This window comes from Neopsephotus bourkii, unplaced genomic scaffold, assembly GCF_033783945.1.
Source record: "Neopsephotus bourkii isolate Nb327-2 ecotype Australia unplaced genomic scaffold, CSIRO-AGI_Nbou_v1 NB_716, whole genome shotgun sequence".
Lineage (NCBI taxonomy): Eukaryota > Metazoa > Chordata > Aves > Psittaciformes > Psittacidae > Neopsephotus > Neopsephotus bourkii.
In genome coordinates, this window is record NW_026901215.1 from 1,624,874 (window position 1) to 1,648,027 (window position 23,154).

Below are 23,154 nucleotides of genomic sequence, written 5' to 3' on the forward strand. Positions count from 1 at the left end.
CCGGTCTCCCGTGCGGTTTCCTCCCGGGAGCACCCCTCCCGAAGGCGCTCGGGAGGCGGGAGGCGCGGCGAGCCGCCGCTGGCACGGGTGCCGGTGATAGCGGCGGTGTCGGTGGCGGTGGCAGTGGCGGTGGCGGAGCGCGGCGCTGCTGCCCGGCTCGGCGGGGCGGCCGGCGGCGGGGGCCGCTCTCTGCCGCCTTCCCGCGCCCTCTCCTCGCTCCCGCAGATCTCGCGAGAGCGGCCGGCTGGTGGCCGCGGGGGCTGTTGCAGCAGCGGCGGCGGCGGCGGGCGGAGCGGCGGCGGCGGCGGGCGGCGGCCGGGGGCGGCCGAGGAGGAGGAGGAGGAGGAGGCGGCGGCGGCGGAGGCGGCGGCGCGGGCGGCGGCGCGGGGGGGGCGCCGGGAGAGAAGCGGCGGCGGCCGAGGCCGAGCGGCGGCGGCGGCGGCGGCGGGCGGCGGCATCATGGCGGACAGAGACAGCGGCAGCGAGCAGGGCGGCGGCGGCGGCGGGGGCGCGGCGGGCGCCGGGGGGCCGGGCTCGGGCGGCGGCGGCGGCGGCGGGGGCCCGGGCGGCGGCCTGCAGCATGAGACGCAGGAGCTGGCCTCCAAGCGGGTGGACATCCAGAACAAGCGCTTCTACCTGGACGTGAAGCAGAACGCCAAGGGCCGCTTCCTCAAGATCGCTGAGGTGGGGGCGGGCGGCAACAAGAGCCGCCTGACCCTCTCCATGTCGGTGGCCGTCGAGTTCCGCGACTACCTGGGCGACTTCATCGAGCACTACGCCCAACTGGGGCCCAGCCAGCCCCCCGAGCTGGCGCAGGCGGCCGACGAGCCCCGGCGGGCGCTCAAGAGCGAGTTCCTGGTGCGGGAGAACCGCAAGTACTACATGGATCTGAAGGAGAACCAGCGCGGGCGCTTCCTCCGCGTCCGCCAGACCGTCAACCGCGGCCCGGGGCTGGGCTCCACGCAGGGCCAGACCATCGCCCTGCCGGCCCAGGGCCTCATCGAGTTCCGCGACGCCCTGGCCAAGCTCATCGACGACTACGGGGTGGAGGAGGAGCCGGCCGAGCTGCCCGAGGGCACCTCCTTGACTGTGGACAACAAACGCTTCTTCTTCGACGTGGGTTCCAACAAGTACGGTGTCTTCATGCGGGTGAGCGAGGTGAAGCCCACCTACCGCAACTCCATCACCGTCCCCTACAAGGTCTGGGCCAAGTTCGGCCACACCTTCTGCAAGTACTCGGACGAGATGAAGAAGATCCAGGAGAAGCAGCGGGACAAGCGAGCCGCCGCCGCCGCCGCCCCCCCCGCGGGCGCCGGGGCCGAGCCGCCCCCCGAGGCCGAGGCCGCCGCCGCCGCTGCCGGGCCGCCCGGCGCCCTGCTGCAGGCCGAGGAGCCCGAGGAGGACTGACCGCCCGCCCCCCGGGACGAGGACTGGCCCCGCCGCCGGCGGGAGGGCGGGCGGGGGGCGGCGGGAGGGCGGGGGGGGGGCGGCGGCGAGAAGCCCTCCCCTCGGCCCGGAGCCCCCCCCGGCAGCGCCGCCCGCCCGGCGCCCCCCGCCCGCCGCCCGGCAGCAGCGCCTCCGACCCGCCACCCATCGCTGGATGTTCCTCCACTTTACCCACCGTATCAAACAGTAAGCAGCTGCTAAAACAAAACAAAAACAAAAAAAATTACAAAACAAAACACACAAAAAAAAGAGTCAAAAAAAAAGTAATAACATTATATATGAACTGTGTTTCCTACTTGATTAAAAATATAAAGAACTGAGTGTTTATTTCCCTAATTAACCGAGAACTTTTGTACACGTTTAAGCTATTATTATTAAAAGTGTTTGCAAAAATGGTCAAGATTATAATATTGCTGAATTATATAAAAAAGTCCTTTTCATGTTGAGCTAACATTTGACTTTAGCACAAAAAAAAAAAAGAGATATTTTAGAACACGTAAAATAATATTTTTAGTTTTTTCTTCTCATTTTGTTACCAAATTTCAAACCTTACATGGAGGTTACTATAGTATATTTGACACCCTATATACCTGTGATTAGAGATGTGTATATATATATGAGGGCTAGGCATGCTGTGTGTCTGAGCTTTGTCTAAATGTTATGCAGAAGTTTGTAGAGTTAAAAGGTACGTAGGTTTAATTCATGCAAGGTAAACAATAAGTGCTCTCTTTTATACAATATGCATTGCATCTGGACCTTAAACATATAAAAATGGTCAGTGAAACTTCTGTGAACATGAAGAAAAATTATTAAAAAAGGCATTTAAATGAAATTTGCTAACTTGTGATTTTTACGTTTGAACCAAAGTTATTCAAATAGTAAAAAAAAAAAAAAAAAAGGAAAAGAAAAAGAAAAAAAAAGGCAAAAAAGAGAGAGAGAGAAAAAAAAAGGAAAGGATTTCCTCCCGTACTAATTTTTTTCTGCACCTGTTTGGTTTACAGCTGAGTAGGCCTATTGTCATTGCTGTGTATATGAGATGTACTTGTATTGTTCATAATATATATTTTTTTTATTCTGTGTACTTAAAAGTACTTAACCTGATGTGCAGCGGTTTCCAGTCGACCTGTCTTTGGGCAGCAGGTAGCAAGTCTTTCTGTGTCGCCACTGGCACGAGCACTGTCTCTTATCTCCTAATGTGGTGCGAGGTCTGAACCCATGCTGGGACCCCCCTGCCAGTGCCGTTAACTTCTGCAGGCTGGTAGAAATCAGAGCGGTGCCATCGCAGAGTAACCCCACTGAGCCACGGGGTTTTGAGAGTGAGAGCCAAGCCGGTGTGTGTCTGTAACGGATTTCCATGTAGCTCTGGTGCTAGTTATTACTGGCTACATACCTGGCGAGCCTTGACTGTGCCCTCCCCTCCCTGTCCCAGCAGCTCCGTGCGCACTTGCGGGCTCTGCTCGAAGGCTAGGGTAGGGAAAGGCAGATTTGTCAGAACACTGAGCTGTCCAGGTGTGTTCTCCAAATTGAAATTGTTTGTAATAATAATGATGATGATAATAATAATAATAGACTTCTACAGGTTGTTCTTTTTTGTTGGTTTTGTTTCTTTTTTTTCCTTTTAAAAAAGTCGGTGTGCTTTTAATTGACTAACTTGCTGCTGTATAGTAAAATAGTAATATATTTTTATCATTAAAGTGCTGCATGACTATCATCGTTACGAGTGAAGAGAAAAACGTTATAAAAAGATGCCTTAAACAGTGAAAACAAAACTTTTTTTCTTTCTTTTTCCTTTTCTTTTGTTGGATGGAATGCAGTAGACAGCGTTTCAGAGAAACTAGGATCTTGGTCCACTCAAAAAGTTTTTTTGGGATGCAGTAGTTAATGGTTTTGAAAGCTGGTAGACCTAGCGGCTGCGCTGCTTTACTGATGGTCAAGGATGGAGTGTTGGAAGGGTGGGGAGAAAAACAAAAAGAAAGAAGTTTGTTATAAGGAATTTTATTTCCTGCTGTCTTTTTATGCCCATTTGAATTTATAATTCCCTTTCTCTTTTTCCTTTTGAGATGTACTGTAAGTGTCCAAACAAGCTGTCTCCATTGTACCCTGCATTATTTCCCTTGACAGAAGTTTTGCTGTTGGTGTTCACAGAAAGTTAACTATAAGCTGCCGGTAGCGAGGTGTTTCTGTTTCTTTTAAACAATCACTGGAAATGTTTAATATTGCTTTAATGTGCACTTTCCTCTTTCCCAGTAGTAAAATAAGCTTTCGGAGTGCGTAATGTGACATTTGACATGGTTCTCAATTACATGTACACATTTGTCTGATAACCTGCTTTTGAATCGGAGGCTCTGGATGGGCAGTTCCATCGGTTATTGTACTTCAACTGTGATGTGTGCAGGACTGCATTCTCCATGCTGCTAGACGTAGTTAGGACATGAATTGCTTTGGTTTTGCTACTTGACTGATTGATTGTCTCGGTCCTGCTGTTCACTGCCCTCCCTAAAGTTGTCGCGCTGCCGACGGACACGGGCCGGTGCTCGTAGTTCCATGCCACCACGGCGTGTGCCCAGCAATGAGTAGCGGGAGGCGATGAGAGCGCAGCGAGTGTCCTCCTGTAGCTTCCCATGGCCAACGAGGGGTCTTCCGACCCGTGCCGCCCGGATCCTGCCCGGGATCCGGCTGACTCAAGCAGCGCAGGGGCCGCGTGGTTCCAGTCCAACCAGTCCCACCAGTACAGCCCCCTGGCAGTTCTGTGAACAGTGTCTGAGAACTCGTGGTCAGTTTTTGTCTCGTTTTGGGTTTCTTCTGCGTGTTTCATAGGGGTTTTGTGTTACTTCTTTCAATGCACATTATGTATGTTCTAGGACTTGATGAATGATGCTAATTGAAAGACAAAATGACTGTAAAGGTTCGTGGGATTTCGCTCCTGGTTTTCTTTTTTGGTTTGGTTTATTTTTTTTTGCTTATTTTTATTTGTTTTTCCCAGAGGTGCTCGGTACTTTACCAAGGCTCTGATATATCAGTATTTAAAACAAAGTACAGAAAACCCTGTTTAATGTTAGAAGAAGAAAGGTATATTTGACCATATGTGTTGTTTTAAAATAAGACAGTATGCTCAAATGTGCCAAGATACCTAATTCCTGAGAAGTATGCCTTATATTTTCCTTGCTGATATGCTTTTAAATGTCTTGTAGAATAGGTCCAAGAGCATGATAAAAACTACTTTATAATGACTACATGCAAGAAAACTTGAAATTCATTGCAATACTGACATTATTTTATTTTATTTTTTTAAGTTAAAAGGACACTGTCAAGTAATTTACAGTTGAAATACAACCACCCTGTAAGTGGTTTTGTGCTAATGGAGAAATGTGCTCCGAATTTAAAGTATTTTTTTGGTTGTTGTTAAAAAAAAATAAAAAAATACCAAAAAAAAAGAGGAAAATTGCTCTGTCTCTGAGAAGTGAAATAATAAAGAACCAAAATGAGCTGCTGTTGGTTCCTGCTTCTTCATCATGCTTCCTCTTGGGACCCATCCTGGTGCTGGGGCCGGGGGTCCCATGCCCATGGGCAGCAGCTCAGCAGTGGGGTAACAGGCAGGGTGCTAGGCTTCCAGCACGGTGTATCCCTAATGCAGAGGAGAGCTTCTTTGGAAAATTCTAATTGATAAAAACAGGAAAATGGGAAAAAGAAAAAAAAAAGACAAAATAAATACTTGACAGTGTCACTTTCTTGCGTATCCCTCGCAGGGGTTGAAATGTGCTTGGTGGGAATGCGGTTCACAACCTGCCACGGGACCGTGGTGAGGTGCAGAGGGGCTGCCCTTATGGGCAGGGTGCAAAAGGCAGAGGTGGTCCCATGCAGCAGGGAGAGAGTGGCCGGTGACTTGAACCCCTGCCCAGAGCCGACTGGTATCTTTTTGTTTGGGGGGGGAGCAATTACTTTGTTGCCTTTACAAATAGCACTGTAACCACCTTTTTTTATGATTAGCTGTAGTATAACCTTTGTCCCTTCAAACTATGCAAGCTATGAAATGTAAATTAGGGATCAGTTAAAGATAGTTGATTATATTCAATCAGATGACATTCATGCACTAACTGGAGTATATACAGATAAAGCTATTAGAGTGACTTGTATGCTAACAGCAAGATATAACATACCTACCTATTCTAAAAAGAAAAATGATTATTAATATTGTATAACAGGACTGTGGGGGTTGGGAGGGGATGTTATCTCTTACCTTCTTAAAGGGGGATTTAAGATTTTTATAACTGTTTTTTCCATCAAACTTTAATATTTTTGTCAAATTTTTAGGTATTTAATTTGTAAAATAGATTTTACTTTGTACTGGCGTACAGAAAACAGGGGTTGATTTAAACTTTTTTGAAGCCAAGTGATCAACTACATTTGTAATAAAAAGTCAATGGATCTATATCAGTCGTACTCACTGTTTTCATTTCTTGTACGTTCTAATGCATTGGCGCTGTATGTCTCCCAAGGAACAAAAAACTGGGGAGGTGGGTGGAAGGAGAAGGCAAAAAACGTCAGCTTTGAGGCTGCAAATTGATGTTGTGTAGGCAAGTGGCCCACGGTCAGTGGAGATTTGGTAGCTATGCGTTTTTACCAGAACCACGGTGCACTGTTTCAAGAAGGGGTTATGAAAACCTGACGTTTTTGGCATGTCTTCACTTCATGCTTCCACCTTGGTGCCCATGAACTCTCGAGCCACCCTTTGGGAAGTGCTTAAGAAAACCAAACCCAAACCAAGCAAAACTGATTACTCCTAAGGTGGTGAACTACAGCACATCACGTTTTTGCACCTGTACACGTTATCTCTCTTCCTAAAAGGTCTGCCGCTTCCTTCTTTTCTCTAAGTTCAATAGGTTAAACTGTTGGGTTTTTTACCTTAATTTAAATCACCAAGTGTTTTGAGTTGAAGACTTCAGCAGATCCACCGAGGTTGGATCCAGCACCTTGCAGAGCACTGGCACGATTCTTTTTTGTTTGCTTTAAACCCAGACCTCCCATTTCCCCTTCCAGGGCATATACCAAATCTGATTGACTTGTCTGTGGCAGAAGTTGTGGGAGCTACAACTGGAGAATCATGACATTAATGTACAAGAATGCCAAAACAGGTTTACATTTGGAGGGGGCTCTTGTGAAACACGAAAATTCAAAGTGTAACTAGGACCACCCAGTTTCCTGGGTTTTGCTGGTCCAGTGGGTAGGAAGCGAGTCTCTCATAGGTGTGTTGGAAAGGCAGCGAGAGCGAATTCTTCCCTAAGTGTGCAGTTTGCTCATTCAGAAACCTGCTTCTTGCTGGCTGGGATTGCTTGCTGGGAGGCAGGGCTCTTCCTAAAGCACTGCAGTTTCTCCGCTAAATCGACTCCGTCAAGAATGGGTTTATTTTTAGGCACAAATTTAAAATACTGATTTGCACTTTTTTTTTCTTCTTTTTTTCTCTTCCCCCCCTCTTCCCTTTGCTTTTTGTCAGGCTTACCCAAACTTCCCTTTTATTTTCTCACTATCCTTCTTTGCCGGCTGCCTGCTCTTTGTTACAGCTTGGTTTGTGTAACTGAAGGGTCACTGTCCATGTGGGTGTTTGGACTCTCTCGAAGAGGAGTCTGGTGTAGTTTTAAGATCTCGTGCTGGGCTTTGTAGTTTTTGCACATGCACTTCTCTCCCTGAAAGTTTGACTCTCCTCTGCTTTCTTCTGTAACATATGAAGCTAGGTGAAAGGATCTGAATTTCTGGTAGCAGAACAGAGAAGCGGGTGCATGCAAAGCGTTGTCAAAATGTTTTGACAAAGCCGACAAGGTAAACAAGAGAGTTCCATTTTTATTCTTGATTCCTTCTGCCGTTGCCACTTGCAACAATGAAGGATAATTTCATCCCAGAGCTTTTTTCCAAGCCTGTGGTACCTTTTACTCCGCTCACTTGCACGTGATGCAGCTCGCTGGCACCACAGAATGCTGTGTGTGGGTTGCGAACGTGGCGAGGATATATATATATATAGTTAATAATATATATAGTTAAGCTAGTTAAGGTTAATCCAAGTGGACTTTCAAAATGATAACCTTTTTAAAAAGCCTGTTTTAACCAGAGCCTAATTTTTGGACCTGAAGTTCATGGCACTTTTTGTCTAAGTGGGATCTCTTGTGATGGTGATGGTCTGATGGCATGGGAAGGGTACCCTCTCATGTGGCAGCCGGAGTCGAGCTGGATGCTCTGTTCCCATCAGCCGTGCTGCATCCCTGTTCCTATATCGCTCATGCCAGTTGATCTTGGGTCTGCTTTGGGAGTTTCTCTTAGCCTCCTATCTTTCTTTGTAACTTCTTTTCAGTGCATTTTGGTCCCCAGCAGGACCATGTTTTAGCAGCAGTAGAGTCTGGGGGAAAGTCAGCCTACCCAGGGGTCTGCAGTGCATCCCACCTGTGGGCTATGAGGCCTTACTGGGCTGTGCATTGCTTGTCCATGCAGGACTGAAGATAGCAGACAGAAGTAAACACCAAGTCATCCACTTTTAGGGGTTCACAGAGTTACTTTTCAATGGTACATCGGATATTGTATTGCAATTTGGATGGCATAAAAGCTGCTGCTGGAGGAGCACTGTGGAGGTGAAAGGATGAATGGGTTTGGTGCCATCCCACTAACAAAGACATCTCCTGAGCCAGCAGACTCAGGGGGGTTCCGAGCCTGGTAAAAAAAGTTTGTCCTGGGGTAGAAGCTCCCAGCAGTCACAGCAGAGAAGGTGTTGTCTGTCTGAAGCATAGGAAGAGGCTGTCAGAGCAGGACAGGGGGGTGGGCAGCTGAGAGGTGCCTTGATTGCTGTTCGGGTGCTGCAGCATCTGGGCTGGTGTTCGGGGTGGGTGGTAGTTGGTGTGGAGAGGCCCGTCAGAGCCAGATAACAGAAGCTCTTGCAGCACTTTTGCCATAGGAAGCCAAGGGGGGTCATGCAGCTGATCCCAGGGGCCGTGGGGCTGAGCTCCTCTGCTGGGGCAGCTCTCCTGGTCCCATCTGTGCTGGTCCCATCTTTGCAATATGGTGTCTGTACATGGCTGAAGCCAGACAAGCAGACGTGTGTGTTGGGAGAGTCAGGGCACGTTACTGTAAAGATAGTAAACAGTTGTGTAGCCTGTTTGAGGGAAAATATCACAGAAGGAGAAAAGTTGAAGTTATACGGTGAGGAATGAGGCATGTTCTCATGGAAGAGTGTCAGCTGGAGATAAAGTGAGAAAAGGTAAAGATATAGGGCTTGTGGCCCTGCTGTCTGTCTTTTGAGCATTGACTGGTTAAAACAAGGCACAGCAAATGTCTGGATGTCCCCAAACAGTGCATCACTGTCCCTTTGCGGATCAGTACTGCAGGAGCTCCTTCGCCTGGAGAGGGTATGTGGTCCTGAGCCTTTTGCTCTGGAAGGCACCATGCCCAGCCAAGGGGAAGGTCAGCTCAGGCTGGCTGTAGGGCTTGCCTGTGTTTGGATATTGTCTCATTTTGGGTGCCCATGACCCTGCACCATACATCTCTGAGGCTGAGGTGGTGTCTCCAGTGGCTTTGCAGCTCGAGTCAGGCGTGAGCTTCAGTTGCTGAGTGCTGTCCTGTCTCTGCATGATGTACCTTGGCTTTACTGTGGAGCTGTCTCAGAGCACATGGCCTGATCTGTTTGTAGTTTAACTAAGCCTAAAGACAAGCTCAACCAACCGCTGGCATTAGGTCAGACCAAGCAATGGGAAAGTACAGTCTCCAAAACACAGATAACATGACTGTCAGGTCCGGAGTGTGACTGCTTTGCTGTTGAACTTGGCTCTGGCTGTGCTGGTTGCTCATGTAGATGTAGCCCTGGATAAAACAGGAGACTGCTGTGTAGGTGGCTGACAGTTTTTGCACCTCTTTGTCTTGAGGCTTATTTTCATGACACATGGCATACTTCTGCTCCTTTCTGGATCATCCATCAGCTGGGAGAGCGCTTGCTTTGAATGGGCATCTTCTGGATCTCCCCAGTAGGTAACTTGGTTTTAACTCAGATAATTCCTTGACTTTGCTGGTCATCAGTTGGGTTGCTGTCCATCTTGTCATTAGCTTTGCAAAAATACGCACCTTAACCTTTCCTTAGGAATGTCTTTCACAAAGGAGACCGAAGTGAAAAGAGGACTGGCTGCAACACTGGCAGTGGGAGTTTGAGCTGAGCCTTCCTGGCTGTGGTACAGAAGGGTTTTTTCTTGAAACACTATCTTGAAATATGCAGGAAGCAAAGAAAAGCTTCATTCTTTCTGTTGTAGACTGGAGAGGTGAGAGGTGTGGAGTTACATCTGCAGCATGGAAGGGTATGTCCCTCTTGCCTTGTGAGATCTTGGGAGGATCTGGTTTGCTGCGTGCTGCCAGGAAGCCAAAGTGCATGCCTGGAGAGATTAGACTGCTTTTAAGGGAAAACCTCTAGATGCTGAGCTGTCATCCTGGTCAGCATGTTGATTTCTATAGAGAGCTGCTCATAAAGGTGGCTTGCAAATGGCATCTGAATCCCTGTGACCATGTTGACCCCAGTGAGTTTGGATTTTATACTGAACATGGTGCAGAGACTGTGCGGCAGCCCCATGGGTGAGCTCTTGTTGCAGGAGATCCTGTCTCACTGACACATGTCAGCAGTTTGGACTGTGAAATGGCACTGTCATGCTTGCAGGAAGGTCTGGGAGCCAAGCCTGGGCTCTTAGGGGCATCTCATCATTCCAGTGGACCGATGCTCTAGAGTGGCCAGCAGTGGCACCACAGGCTTCGGAGCTGGCATGTGAGGACACGTGAGCTATGGGGTCTCCACTGCAGGGCTGCTCCGCATGGGCATGTTTTCTGGTGCTTTGTGTCATCAGCTGTGCTGATGTAGCAAGTGGTGAGATGGAGCTGCAGGCTTCATGCAGCGTCTGGAGGAGCTGTATCTCCACCAGATATATGCCTGGGTAATTTATATTGCTGGGAGCTGGGGGTGGAGAAGATGAGCAGTGGCAGTTTTTAACATTGCTGGTGAATGTCTTGATGTGCAACTTGAGCTCAAGTCACTGGGTGCTCATCACATCCAAAGAGCCCTTCCATTGCTGTGTTAGCCCCGGTTAAAAACTGGAGTAGGTTTTGTTCTAAATCTGGGTAGAAGGGCATGTGCCAGAGTGCAGGACAGCATCTGCACATCTTGGCCAGCACCTATCTGGATAAGACATCTTGCAGCAGCCCTGATATTTGAAGGTTCATTGCTTTGGTTTGAGTGTCTTTCCCCCAGGTTGGCCTTGCTGTACTGCCTTACTAGGCAGTATGCTTCATTTCTCCATGCTCTGTCCTGGTTGCACACCAGTTTGTGAGTGCAATTCTAGTTGCTGGGTTTATTACTTATGGTCTCCTGAGGTTTAGAACTTGCCTGGGCTTGCAGTTGGCTCGAGTATTTAGTATTGGCAGAGGAGCTTAAACCAGCAGCTCCTTGGGAGTGTTCATCAGCACGATGGCATCAGCTGGTCCTCAAAACTAACCAGGGGATCAAGAGATGGGCAGTGAGTTTCCGAGGGCCAGCTCTTCCACATTGGTCTAGCAGAAGCAGGTCCAGCTGTCTCACTTGTAGGTGAACTGTGAAAGCTTGCTGGTCTGCTGATAACTTCAAGAAATGCTGGGACTAGGAAGCGTGGATAAAGGGTTTAGTGAGATACGGTGTTTAAACCTCCCACTCGAGTGATGCTGAGGAGAGCTGGCAACGTAGCATTGGCTCATCAGGAGCTGTGTGGGCAGAGCAATTTAAGAATCATGTTGTGTGAGCAGCAGCAGAGGTGAAGGAGCTGGTGTCTTGTCAGGTGCCGAGTTATAAATGGGGTCAAAATTTCCTGTTGTTAAAGATACTGTGTTATTTAAATAATAAATGGCAGTAGGATCAGCATTGCCAGGGGCTGCTGAAGGGCAAGCAGGTAGGTCTCTGAGCAAAATAGGGACTAGAGGCTTTAAATTAACTTTCTAGCATTAATAATTCTGAAGTGAGCACTGCAAATTCATGTAAATGTCATCTCTGTTTTCATACATGCAGACAGATTGGTTTGTGGATGGGTCGTTTGACAGTGCCACGTTCAGAGGCTCATTCGATCTTTAAACTAAAAGAAGTTGGCTTCTGAGAAACAGCTGTCAATAAAAGTCCCGGTAAATGAGTCCTTGCAGGCTTCTGCATGGCTATATATAACTTGCCTTGTCCAGTGAAAGTCTCTAATTGGTGGTTTAAAGTAATTAAAAGAAAAGAATCTATTAACAGTCTATTTTTAGTTTAAAGATGGACTTTATGTGGTCATAAAGTAAAAATCCTAGCATGATTGTGGGAATCAAAGAATATTGACTTCATTGCACTAGGAACTGCACACAGGAGTGCAGAGAGGACACACTTTACGAGTGATTATGTTCTGATAAAATACTATGCAGTGCAACAAATGGAGTTTGTCCAAGCTCCAGAAAGTGTCTTGAGGCCAAAGTTGCTGAGCTGGTAAAGGCAAGATGGCATTAAATCATCTTCAGGTGGTTGTGGTCCCTCCTCACCTCGGTGCTGGCTGCTTTGCCTTTCATTTGTGGAAACTTGACTCACAACTGGGCAGGATTAAAGGGGCAATGTATAATTTAATACTAAAGCCTTGGTTGAAAAGTGGTTCTCTGTTTTGGAGATGCCTCCAGAAGCTGGGGCAGTAGCTCTGAGAGATTAGGATGGCAGAGAATTTGGCTTTGGGAAATACAGGCTCTGCTCCCAGTGACTGGGAGGTCCCTTGTGATGAGTTACCTGTTGAGTGGACAAGTAGATCCTGGAAGATACCAGAGTGCTTGGGGCTCTCATCCTTGAAGCTGGATGCTTGGGTATTTGGGTGCCTGGAAGAAGACAGAATTTAGGGCGTAGTGGTACCTTTTCCTGAAGGCAAAGGTACCAAACAGGAGTGCAGGAACAAACTGCGTGTCTGTTTCTCCTGGAGGACAAGGAGCAGCTTCTCAGCACAGGGAACAAGAAGGTTGAGAGCAGAGTTGAGTACGTGGAAGGGACAACCAGCTGCTGGGCTGCAGATTGGGATAAGAAAAGGGCTTGTGGTTCAAACACTTAAAGTATCTGTATACCAGTATGGAAACATGAAACAAAAGTAGTTGTAGGCTGCTCAGTGGTGTAGAATGACCTTGGCATAGCTGGTGTGATTGAAACAAGAAGGGGGGTGGGGGTGGTGGTGATGAAAATCAGTAAGATACTGCATTATCTGCCATCAAACTATACCAAATAGGCACTCTAGGTCATAAAGGTGTGAAGGAACACTAGATCTGACAAGTTGCTGTAAAATCTGAGAGGACATTGGAGCAGTGACGACCACACAGCCAAATTTATGTTGGGTATAAATCTCATATTTTAATGACATGGAGGTATTAGGAAATTTTCTATTCCAGACAAGAAGGAGGTTATGGGGCTGAGGAGAAAATGAGGCTCATGTGTCTTCATAAACCTGTATGAACAAGTAAATTCAATTATGTCCATGCCATCTGGCCAGATTGTTCGGGAAGAAGCTGGCTAGCATTTTGGTGAACAAGCATCTTGATTTACTTGAGGGATCATTTCTTGTACCAACCTGGTATAGACTTAGCCTTGATTTAGGACTAAAACTGGTTTGAGATATAATTACTGTTGAGTCATTTAATAGCAGTCAGTGACCACAGTACAATTACAGGTTCAGCATCCTCAGGGGTGGAAGGTGTTGGACTAAAAATGAGTCTTGTGCTATAAGACATTGCAGGGGAAAAGATCAGGAAAACAGAGTCCTTAGACTTGTCAAGGCAGCCCCATAGATACCTGGAAAGATACCTGGACAGATAGCTTGAGTTAGGCAGAGCTTCAGAGCTGAAGTGGAAATCAGCTATAAAGGAAGGGACTTCTGGAGTCCAGCAAGACTCCATCAAAAGACAGAAGTCCATCTGTTGCAGTGGACTGAAAGAGCCATGCTGTGTGGCAGGCAGCCTGTGAGCTGGACATTAAGCAGTTTAAGAGGGGCTTTGAAGAGCCTGGGTCTTAGGGAGCAAACGCTGCCTTAAGTGTGTCAGAGAGAAGGCTGGGGACAAAACCTTGAATGTTCAGGACTGAAGGCACAGTTAATTTTCAGCACTACTTCATGCTACTTAAGTGACTTCTCCATGTCATTCTGGAGCACAGGGCATGTTTGAGAGCCTGCCTGTGCATCACCTTGTCCTTTCGGAAGGTAAAGATAAGGAACCTCCCTATGAACTCTAGTTTTTGAGGCAGAGAAGCTGGAGCAAAGTAGTGAATTTAAGTGGAAAAGCAACAGGTATACCTAGGAGTTGTAAAAGAGCTTGAGACTGAAATGCTAATATTACTAGCAAAAATAGGGCTGTTAAAAACTAGCTTTACCATAGAAAAACTATGGTGTTCTCCATAAGTAGCTAACATCCTAATGTCAGATTAGTATTTTTTTTTTTAATTAAAGTATTAAACGGGGCGCTGGGAATTCCAGATCAGCAACCCAGCATTCTGGTTTGAGAAGGAGAAACTGAAGTGCTCTAACTCTTCAGTATGTGATAGGTTGAAAGCCACATGCTGTCTGCAAAGAAAGGTAGTTGAACTACATGGTCTTTGAAGGTCCCTTCCAACCCAAACCATTCTGTGATTCTATGATCAATCTTGTTTTCTGGGTAATCTAACAGAATCGTTGAACATGTTGACAAGCAGTCGGAGGTAGAGAATCAACTGATCTTTATTTGGTTGATTTAAAAGGTTTTATCAAGTCCTCCCCAGAAGGCACTCAAAAATTATGCTTGTAATGAAAAGTGTAATATCATAGAGTCCTTCTCTATTTGCAGCTGATGTTGATCACTTGGGCAGCAAAAGATAGACAGAAGTCTAGTTGGAGATGGTGATTGAAGGCTTCCAGGTCTGCATCTTGAGTAGGTCTTCAGCCTTTGAGCAAATGAGTTTCCTGTGGAAAACACTGATTCATTAAAACCAAAGATGCCAGGTGGAGAAGGGTTGATTTTCACTGAACTTTTCTGGTGAGCCCATCTAGGTCCGGGACTCAAAGTCTGGTTGACGGCAGAGGAGAAAGAAGCCCACAGTAATGGGTAGTGTGGCATCTAGATTCCTCCTTTAACGTGACACCCTCCCATTCAGGTTCCTAACCTGAGCTTGACTTGCAGGTCTGCGAAATCCCAGAGCATGCCTCAACAGCTGATGTGGAGGATATGTTCTGTTTTCTTTTGGTTTTAACAGGGAGAACCTAAAAGATCTTGGTTTTGGCAATGGGCAGAAAGGGAAAGAGCAGGGAAAGAGCACTGGTCAACATCTTCCAGGTCTCATTGTGGCACTGTTCTTGAGGGATTGGTGTCGTGTGTGTGTGCGTGCAGACCTGTTATCTCTCTTCCCAAGAGACCTAGAAGGACCTACAGCTAACTGGTGTGAGCTAGAGCAACCCTTTGCTGCTCTAGCTTGGTTTTAGGTTCCTTGAAAGTCTAGAAGTCATGGCAAATACACTCACTTCTCCCACCTTCCCTGTCTTTATTAGATCATGGTACCAAAGAGTAAGTGCTTTGATAAGTCATTGGATTTTGCAAGAGGAGCAGGTTAACTGCAGCCACCTCAAGGCTTTCAGTTAGAGTTAGTGTTTAGATAAAAGAATTAGTAATTGAAATTGCCCCATCCCTGGCAGTGTTCAAGGCCAGGTTGGACGGGGCTTGGAGCAGCCTGGTCTAGTGGAAGGTGTCCCTGCCCATGGCAGGGTGTTGGAACTAGGTGGGCTTTAAGGTCCCTTCCAACCTAAACCATCCTGTACTTGTATGAAAGAACAGAGTAGTTGGTTTATACCATAAAAGTTACTTCAGCCTGGCTGTGACTGGAAAGTTCAGAAGATCATGATGAGGTCTGGTACTCTAAGCATGCAACAGTATGTGCCGGCTCTGGGAAATGCAAGACAATGGACGGGGGGGAAAAAGGCAGTCTTTAATGCTCCAACAATATTGCTGGGCTTTAAGTGATTTGCTCATTCAGGAAGAAGAATATTGAATTCTGGGTAGCAAAAGCAAATGAGGTGAAGGTTTATAAGCTGCCATAGAAAATAACTGTGTATTAGAGCAGTAGGTGCTGAGGTCTGAGAAGCTGCGGTGCATGAACTCTCCCTTGACACGGTTCATCAGACCCTCGCGGTGCCCCTGTGCTCCTTTCCCTTGGTAATCTGGTGCTTGTCACTGATGCAACCTTTGTCCCCTCCCCTTAGAAATACCGATTTAATGAGATTGCTCACTTCTAGTTAAATTGTACCAGCTGACTTTGAAGTACTTAATATCAAAATGTTGTGGTATGCTTGCATGATAGCTATTTGATGTAAGAACAAAAATCTCTTGTGCTCTCTCTTTAGGAATTTGGGCTTTGAGTTTCATTGGGGAGCGTTGTACGTACCCAACTGCACGGGATCAGGCCCATCTCTTTTTTAAAATGTATTTCATATCTGAGATTAGAAACATTCTAGGAGACAAATCAGAAGATAAAGTTGTCTGTTACAGGCTCAGATGATAATAGCGACTTGTGCTAAAGGCTGTCCGTCCACATAGCAAACTGCACGGCTGCTTCTGTTCTAACTGCTGTCAAAGGTCCGGCATTTTGGTAATAGTATTTATTTTCTAAATGTACTGAGTATACTTGCCTTTAAATCCTGTTAGGTACAGATAATTATTGTTGGTATTCTGTAAATTAGCTCTATACTAGCATTCACATTGGAGTAGGCTTAATATTGTGAGTGTCAAAGATGACTTGAAAAAGGAAAATTCATTTATACCCTTTTAGTGCAGCTCTACCCCATACAAGGTGTTGTTTTTGGAAGTACCAGGAGTGCTACAACTGTCTCCCCCCCGCTTTTACTTGCTGTGATTTTCTGCAGGAGAACATACAGATTTAAATCTGTTTTTCCATCCTTTGGAGACACTGATATATTATCACAGTGAGGCAATAGATAAACCAGGCCATACTGCAGAGAAAATGTATCTTTTCCTTTTTTTTTTTAATTCCTTCTGCTGTTAATCAGGCCTCTGAGCATTTTTATTATTATTATTTTTAATTTAAAACAGTTAAATTGTTTGAGTACAAATCACTTCCCCCATGTCTGGTGCGACATCCTCTAAGACACCGTAGGTCTGTTCAGGCTGGATTATTTGTGGTCTTCCAGAAAAACTAGATGGGACTGGAATTACTAATGCTAAAATTTGCCCACGGCAAGGGAGGGAAATCCTTACCCCATCCAGACCCTTTCCAGTCACCCCACAGCACCCCACAAGGGTATAAATACCTACTTTTTCTTTTCCAGGTGATCTTTAAGGCCAGGCAGCAGCAGGCAGGGTCGGTCTGTCTGGGCAGACGGGACGGGGCTCTTGCCCTGCAGATTTACCCTGCTTCGGCATCAAACCCAGCCAGTTTTAGGCTGGGTTTCTGTCCCCCGAGCAGAGCTCAGCCCCAGCACAGCCAGCCCCAGGGCTCTTTGGTGCTCCTTGCATCTTCTTGGGTACAAGATCTCCGTGGGTGATGGTGCCCACAGATTGCCCGGCTGCTCCGTGTGCATTTAGGGAGCTACATGTGGTTGGATTTCACTGTGTCCTCAATTGTGATCCCCAGGGCAGAAAAATTAGGACTTTCTTCTCAGTTAAATTAAAACCACAAAAAGTGAAGCAAAACCTCTGGAGAGCGGTGTTACCTGTGGTAGTGACTGCCGTTCACCACCCGCTTCTGTTCAGCCATGACCCCTGCTTTGGTTCTGCTGGGTTTTTAGCCATCTTGACCTCATGTTTGCAAATATTATTGGTAATATAATGCTCTATGTACAAATGTCTGTGTGGCTCATGTGTATGTTTCTGTGGTTCAAGCCAGCCACAGAGTTCTGGAATTTCATTGTACTTTGGTTAAATGTTGGACTTTTAACTCTTCTACTGTATGGCTTCTTGATTTCTCTTGTCCAATGTGGACCAACTCTATTTTTGGAAATAAATAAGCATGTAAATAAAATGAATGGGTTTATGCCACTTACAAGAAAATGCTTTATTTAAAATATACACTCAGTCTTGTATATTTTATGGTATCTCAGGGAGGGACAAGGCTCAGGCACCAGCAGCCTTGGTGATGAGGTACCATATTATGTACAAATTCATTTCCAAGTGGTTTCAGAAGAAGACTTTCCATCTCCTGAGCCAAACCCCCATAGAACCAGCCTGGAGGAGGAGGAGGAGGGTGGGGGGGAATCCAGAAAGAATCACGTAGCTTAAGAGGAGTAAAGGAAATAAGCACAACTTTCCTCTCAACACAAGGCTTCTGGTTTGAGGTGTCCGGGTGCCAAGGATGCTGCCGAGTGCAGGGATGCTGTGGGGCAGTTCTTGGCTCCTGCCCAGGAGCACATGGAGATCAGGAGCATGATGATTTCTTTTCTTTCTCTTAAACTTCTCCATATAAACCAATATTTACCAGTAATCCTGTGTTTCTGTTTTTGTTTCTTGGCAGACTTTTACCAGTAAATATCGGTTTATTCCTGAAACCAGAAGCCCTAAACATACCTTTGTTTATAAGGTCAGTTGTCATTTTGTCTCTCTCGTTCCCCACTCCCCCCACAGTACAACCTGGCAGGTGATTGAAAGGTACCAAGTTTTCTTTCTAGTTTTCCTGCTCTGCATCTCTGGGAATGGAGCCCGCAGGACCTAGAGCCTTCTGTTGGTAACGTAGACCTGAGTTTACAAATCCTTCTTTTACCATTTTAAAGCCTGCTTTTAAGGACAGAGGTGTTCCCAGCTGCAGGAATGGGCAGAACCCCCACAAAAGTAGAAACACCTCTCTGAAGCCTGTGGGTAGGCATCTCACAAGCATCTTCAGGCTTGGGGCTGAGGAAATGAATGATCCCAAAATATACACTGAGAAATGCCATTGCTGGTTTGCAGGGAGCAGGACTGGGGGAGGGAAGGGTGGGAAAGGAGTCGGAAAAAATCATTTCCCCCCCCCCCCCCCCTTTTTTTCTGATTTACTGCAAAGCGTGACGTGGGGAGGAGGGAGAGAGTTTGAACATTGCCCTTCCTGAACTTGTTGTAAACTCTTCCTCCAAGGCTGGGAGAAAGGGCAAGTGCAAGGTCTGATCCTTAAAAGGACATTGCTAGGTGTCTGAGACCCCAGAAGCAGCTGCACTTTTAATGACAGGAACCACTTTAGGTCATTTTGTCAGAGTTTTGGTTATTCCCAGACAAATCCCCTTGGGAACATTGAAGCCTCCTATATTATTGTGCAAGTGTTTGCGACCCAAACACAACCACCTTGCGCTGATACTCCAGAAACAGAGAAGCTGGTGAGGAATAGAAAATGAGTTCTCTGCATGGTCCCAGCCAGTTTTTCTTTTCCCAAGGAAGCAAAATGCCAAAAACACCCCAAATAAAGCCTTCTTCCAAAATGCAACCTCCCAACAAAGCAAGCCAAAATGGATCTCAAAACGCCTACTCTGGTTGTATCGTATGTGGTTGGCGAGAGCTCTTTCAGCCTAGCTGCAACCTAACTATGTCCCTTTAAGGAGCACCAGTGTCTATTTTCCTCTTAATGAACACCAAAGCTGAGGGGTTTGCAGGTTTCAGATGCAGGCTGAAGCTCCTGCAGCCTTAGATGGAGTCCAGAGTGAGGGGAGCCCTTCCAGCTGTGCACTTTGAGCTGAACACTACCTTTCCTCCCCTTTTGCAGCCTGGGTGGTTCTGATTGCTGGCAGTTCTGTAACACAACTTTAATCTGAGCAATTGAGGCTGGTCCTACCTTATCTTCAGACGTCTTGCGGAGGACTCCTGTTACCAGTTTGGTACTCAAAAGCTGCACCCCACCATCAGAAGCCACTCTTTTTTTTGTCCAAGGCAGTGATAGATCACCCTCTCTAGCTCTAATGGAAAAAAAAAGATAATTGCAATGCAACTTTCTAATACATTGTTCATATATACGTAATTCCATTGCAATCCCAAATTGGAGAAGAGATCTGTTAAAGGTATATATTAGTCTAGATTTTTTCTTATTGTAAATACTGTAATTTTATAATACTGTCAATATTTTATTAACTTAGAAATATTTAACAGAGTTTAATCTATGGTAGTTGATTTATTTATAGGTTTATGTTGCAGCCAATATTGCATTACATTCTAATGTAAGATTAACTTTCCTCATGTAAACATTGATTTAATCTATCCCTGGAAAGATTAAAGAGAGAAAACTTAATCTGTATTTATCCCCCAATTCCCAGTTTGGAATTCTTTAATGAGATATTAGGAGGTTCCAAGAGCTCAGGAATCTTAACAACTGCGGTAGGATTTGAAAACTTGAATTTGGCAATGTGGCTCTTTCACCCTGTGAACAAGTTTGATTCAATATCTGGTCTATACAGTACAGAAGTCTTTATTTTGAGCAAAGGGACACTCTCAGATCTCAGATTCTCGGGGTTTTGGAGGGGAGGGGAAGCAAAACTGGCCCCCGTGCATGTGTGTTAATGCTTTCTTAATTGCAAGGGGTAAAAGAAAATATCCTTTTCTTGTTTGGCTCTTTGGCTGGAAGCATTCCTGCAGCGCTTTGCATCCCTGTTACGAGGAGCCTCCAGAGGTCCTGCCACCGCGGCACCGACTGCAGCCAGCGCTCGGTGAGATGGGTACACGAGCACCAAGTCTAAAACCTGCCAGTTTTTGACCAAAGTTTTTACCTTTTTTATTTCTTTCATTCTCTCTCTCTCTCTTTTACTCTGATGGTGTCCCTTTAACAGCATAAAGATGTTCACGTTCTCTGCAAAAAAAACATTAAGAGTTATTTCCTCTTTAAGGCAGGGCAGAATTGGACTGTAATATGTTTTGCATAAAAAATACCAAAACTATATAAGGTTTTTCACGGGAGCTGGTATTTTTGGAGTGTAAAAGTTAATCTTTATTAGAGATGTGCCAATCTATACTGCTTTATTGTAGTGTTGTTACACTTAGGCCTTTCAGTTAACTTACAAATATATACTGTAACAGTATACTTTGTACAGATTTATTTAAAATTTATTTGAAAAACTGAAATAAAGTAGGCAGACAATAAAGATATTTATTTTTCATTTGACTATGTAAGAAGGTATCATTCTTTTGGTTTTAGTGCACTGGTGTACCAAGCCTCAGAACCACTGCTTTCTCCAGCTCATAGGATGCTTTTCCGAGACTGTGGATACGTGTATGTGTACTGCTGTGTTGATAAGTAAATGCCAACGATGGAGTTCGTTGATTTTATACATCCCAAAGAGAAGTTCTCCACCGTTCATTTTTCTGTTTTCTGACTGAAAAGGCGTGTGTTTGTGAGCAGTGTTCACGCAAGTTCTGCCATCCCACCCTCACATCAGCTTATACCAATGCCAGGATGGGAGGATTTGCCTGCGAACCTTCCCCAAAACACCCCGGTCCGCAGTGGCATCGTCAGGGAGCAGTTCAAACGTGTGTCCTTTGGGCTTTGTGTAAAGCAGATGCAGAACAAGAAAAACCACGATGTTAAATCCATTAGAAAACCAATTCCTTATTGTACAGTAGTATGGAGATCTCTAGTCAACCTGCCATTAATAATAGATTCTTATTTTTTGAATGATCTATTTAAAAGAACAGCAAGCATTGTATTTGCTAGTAAATCTGAAGTGTTTACATGGAATTACTAAATAAATTATTTGATCTAAGATGGCTCTCATCAGTGCTGATTTTTAATGCTGGAAATTAATTTTGGCAGCTGCTTTTTTAGTTCATGCTGTTCTTTAAAACCTCCCAAAGCATTTTTTTTTCCTCTCAGTGCATCCTTGTGGGTTAAACAAGGTTCTGAGGAAGATGCAGAGTGTGCCTCTCCTGGTGAGGTCTGGCAGGAGCGCTAGCTTACGTTCTGCGACCCCCTCCACGCCATGAGACTGCCCCTTCGTATTCCAGACAACTGCTTGCAGTGCTGAGACAGAGAAGGATGCTCTGAGCTGGAAGCCCTGCGGCAGATGGAACTGCTTAGCTGCAGTTTTCGCCCGTCAGAGTCCTGGTGCATGTATATAGATAGATATATATTTTATAGCAGAAAGCACTGGGATAGAAGGAAAACATCATCCTTCAAGGTAACAAGTTGTCAAACCCAGTTCTGGCATGGCTTGGTCGTGCTTTCTGCTGTCACAAGGCTGCAGGAAAGCCCCGTGCTCCCAGCCCCATGACCTTGCTCAAGGCCCTCGTGTCCATGGGCAGTCATGAGGAGCAGAAGCGGGTGAGTGCTCTGGATCATCATCGTGGCTGAAGGTGAATTCAGGGGTTTCCACCCCTCTGAGCACCGGAGCACTGGGGCTGCTCCCCAAGGTGGGGAGCTGGTTGTGCAGCCCCCGAAGCACTCTGCTGCTCCGGTGTGGAGGATGGAGTAGGTGATGTTCTGCACTGGGGCTCCAGCCCAGCGTGTGGAGCTTCTGGCAGTGGGAGGAAAGCAGCAGGAGTGCAGTTAGTGAGAGGCTGGATGGAGCAATCCATGGAGAAGGACCAGGCAGGAATAGCAGGCAGTGGCTGCAAGTGCAGGGTCTGGCCACACTGTGTCCCCCTCTAAGCACTGCATACACTCGTTCCTTCAGAGGCGTTCAAACTAGGGAAAAAACGAAACTATAAATAATGCAATCTATCCCGCATTCCTCATTTCCCAGGCGTTCTTGTACAGCATGCCAAGTCACCTAATGTTTAATTTAATGCTCTCAGTGCTCAGTGCCTGGTTAGAAAACCCGACAAACACTTACATTATGCATCATTTGGAATATTTCTGGACATGGATTTCACACTTCACGTTCAGGGCAGGATTCCCACACCACCACCACCACCCCCGAGCTGCTGGGGAGTGTTGAGCCCAGACCCTGCTCCATGCACACAGCCAGTGTCCCCAGTGCAACTGCTCCTGCTTCCCACTCCTCTCACCCTCACTGTTTGGGAAGCCCTAACCTATCTATCCCTGGCCCTGCAGTGCAGCCCCTGCTCCCCCCAGGCCTTTCACCTCACTGATCACAGCACACTGCACACCATGCTGCTTTCACTGCAAGTAATTCTGCTCTTGCTTATTCTCCTGAATATTTATATGCATCTTCTCCTCCTGTAAGAGCAAGCACGTGGTTCTGAGCAGTGTATTGCTAGTAATTTGCTTTCTGAATCGAACAGACTGATAAAATAGCTATGCTTATCTGAGTTACGTCAAGAACTTACTTAGGATGGATGTTTCTTCACACTGATACCTACCGAGCCCTAGCCAATGGTTGGTGCTTGAGAAGAAGCTGAAACAGCAGCTCTGAACCTTGCCAAGCCATGCAAAGCCTTATTTTGGAAGAAAATATTCCCTCATTAGCTTTTTTTCCTGTCCCACCCCCCACGCTGTCTTTTTAGCATCAGGAATTAGGAACCATAGGGTAGGGAATTATTCAACCCATTGCTGAGCCTCAACCATGCTCAAGCTTCACCGATGCTTTAATATGCGGCTGGGAAAGGACAAGGTGGATGGACTGACCTGCTCAGGGATGTGCCCACAGCTCTGATCCTGCTGCTCTGCTGGCTCTTTTCATTTCAGTGCTTAAAACCCAAACTGAAGCATCAGACAAGAACAATGATCATGGATTGGTGCTTTCAGTAATTGGTGCCATTTGTTTGTAACTGATGGGGCAATCTCCAGTAACTCAGATACAG

The 23,154-nt window shown here is 46.3% G+C and overlaps 1 protein-coding gene across 1 annotated transcript; it reads left to right on the forward strand.

Moving 5' to 3' along the window:
- Positions 1-444: 444 nt before the first annotated feature.
- On the forward strand, positions 445-21,155 carry PURA (purine rich element binding protein A). The gene is given in 7 exon segments (XM_061354023.1): positions 445-1,326; positions 1,328-1,434; positions 1,551-1,632; positions 17,960-18,025; positions 18,114-18,169; positions 20,024-20,105; positions 20,591-21,155. Coding segments are annotated over 7 exon segments (1,308 nt in total). The 5' UTR covers positions 445-459; the 3' UTR covers positions 20,639-21,155.
- The last annotated feature ends 1,999 nt before the right edge of the window (positions 21,156-23,154 follow it).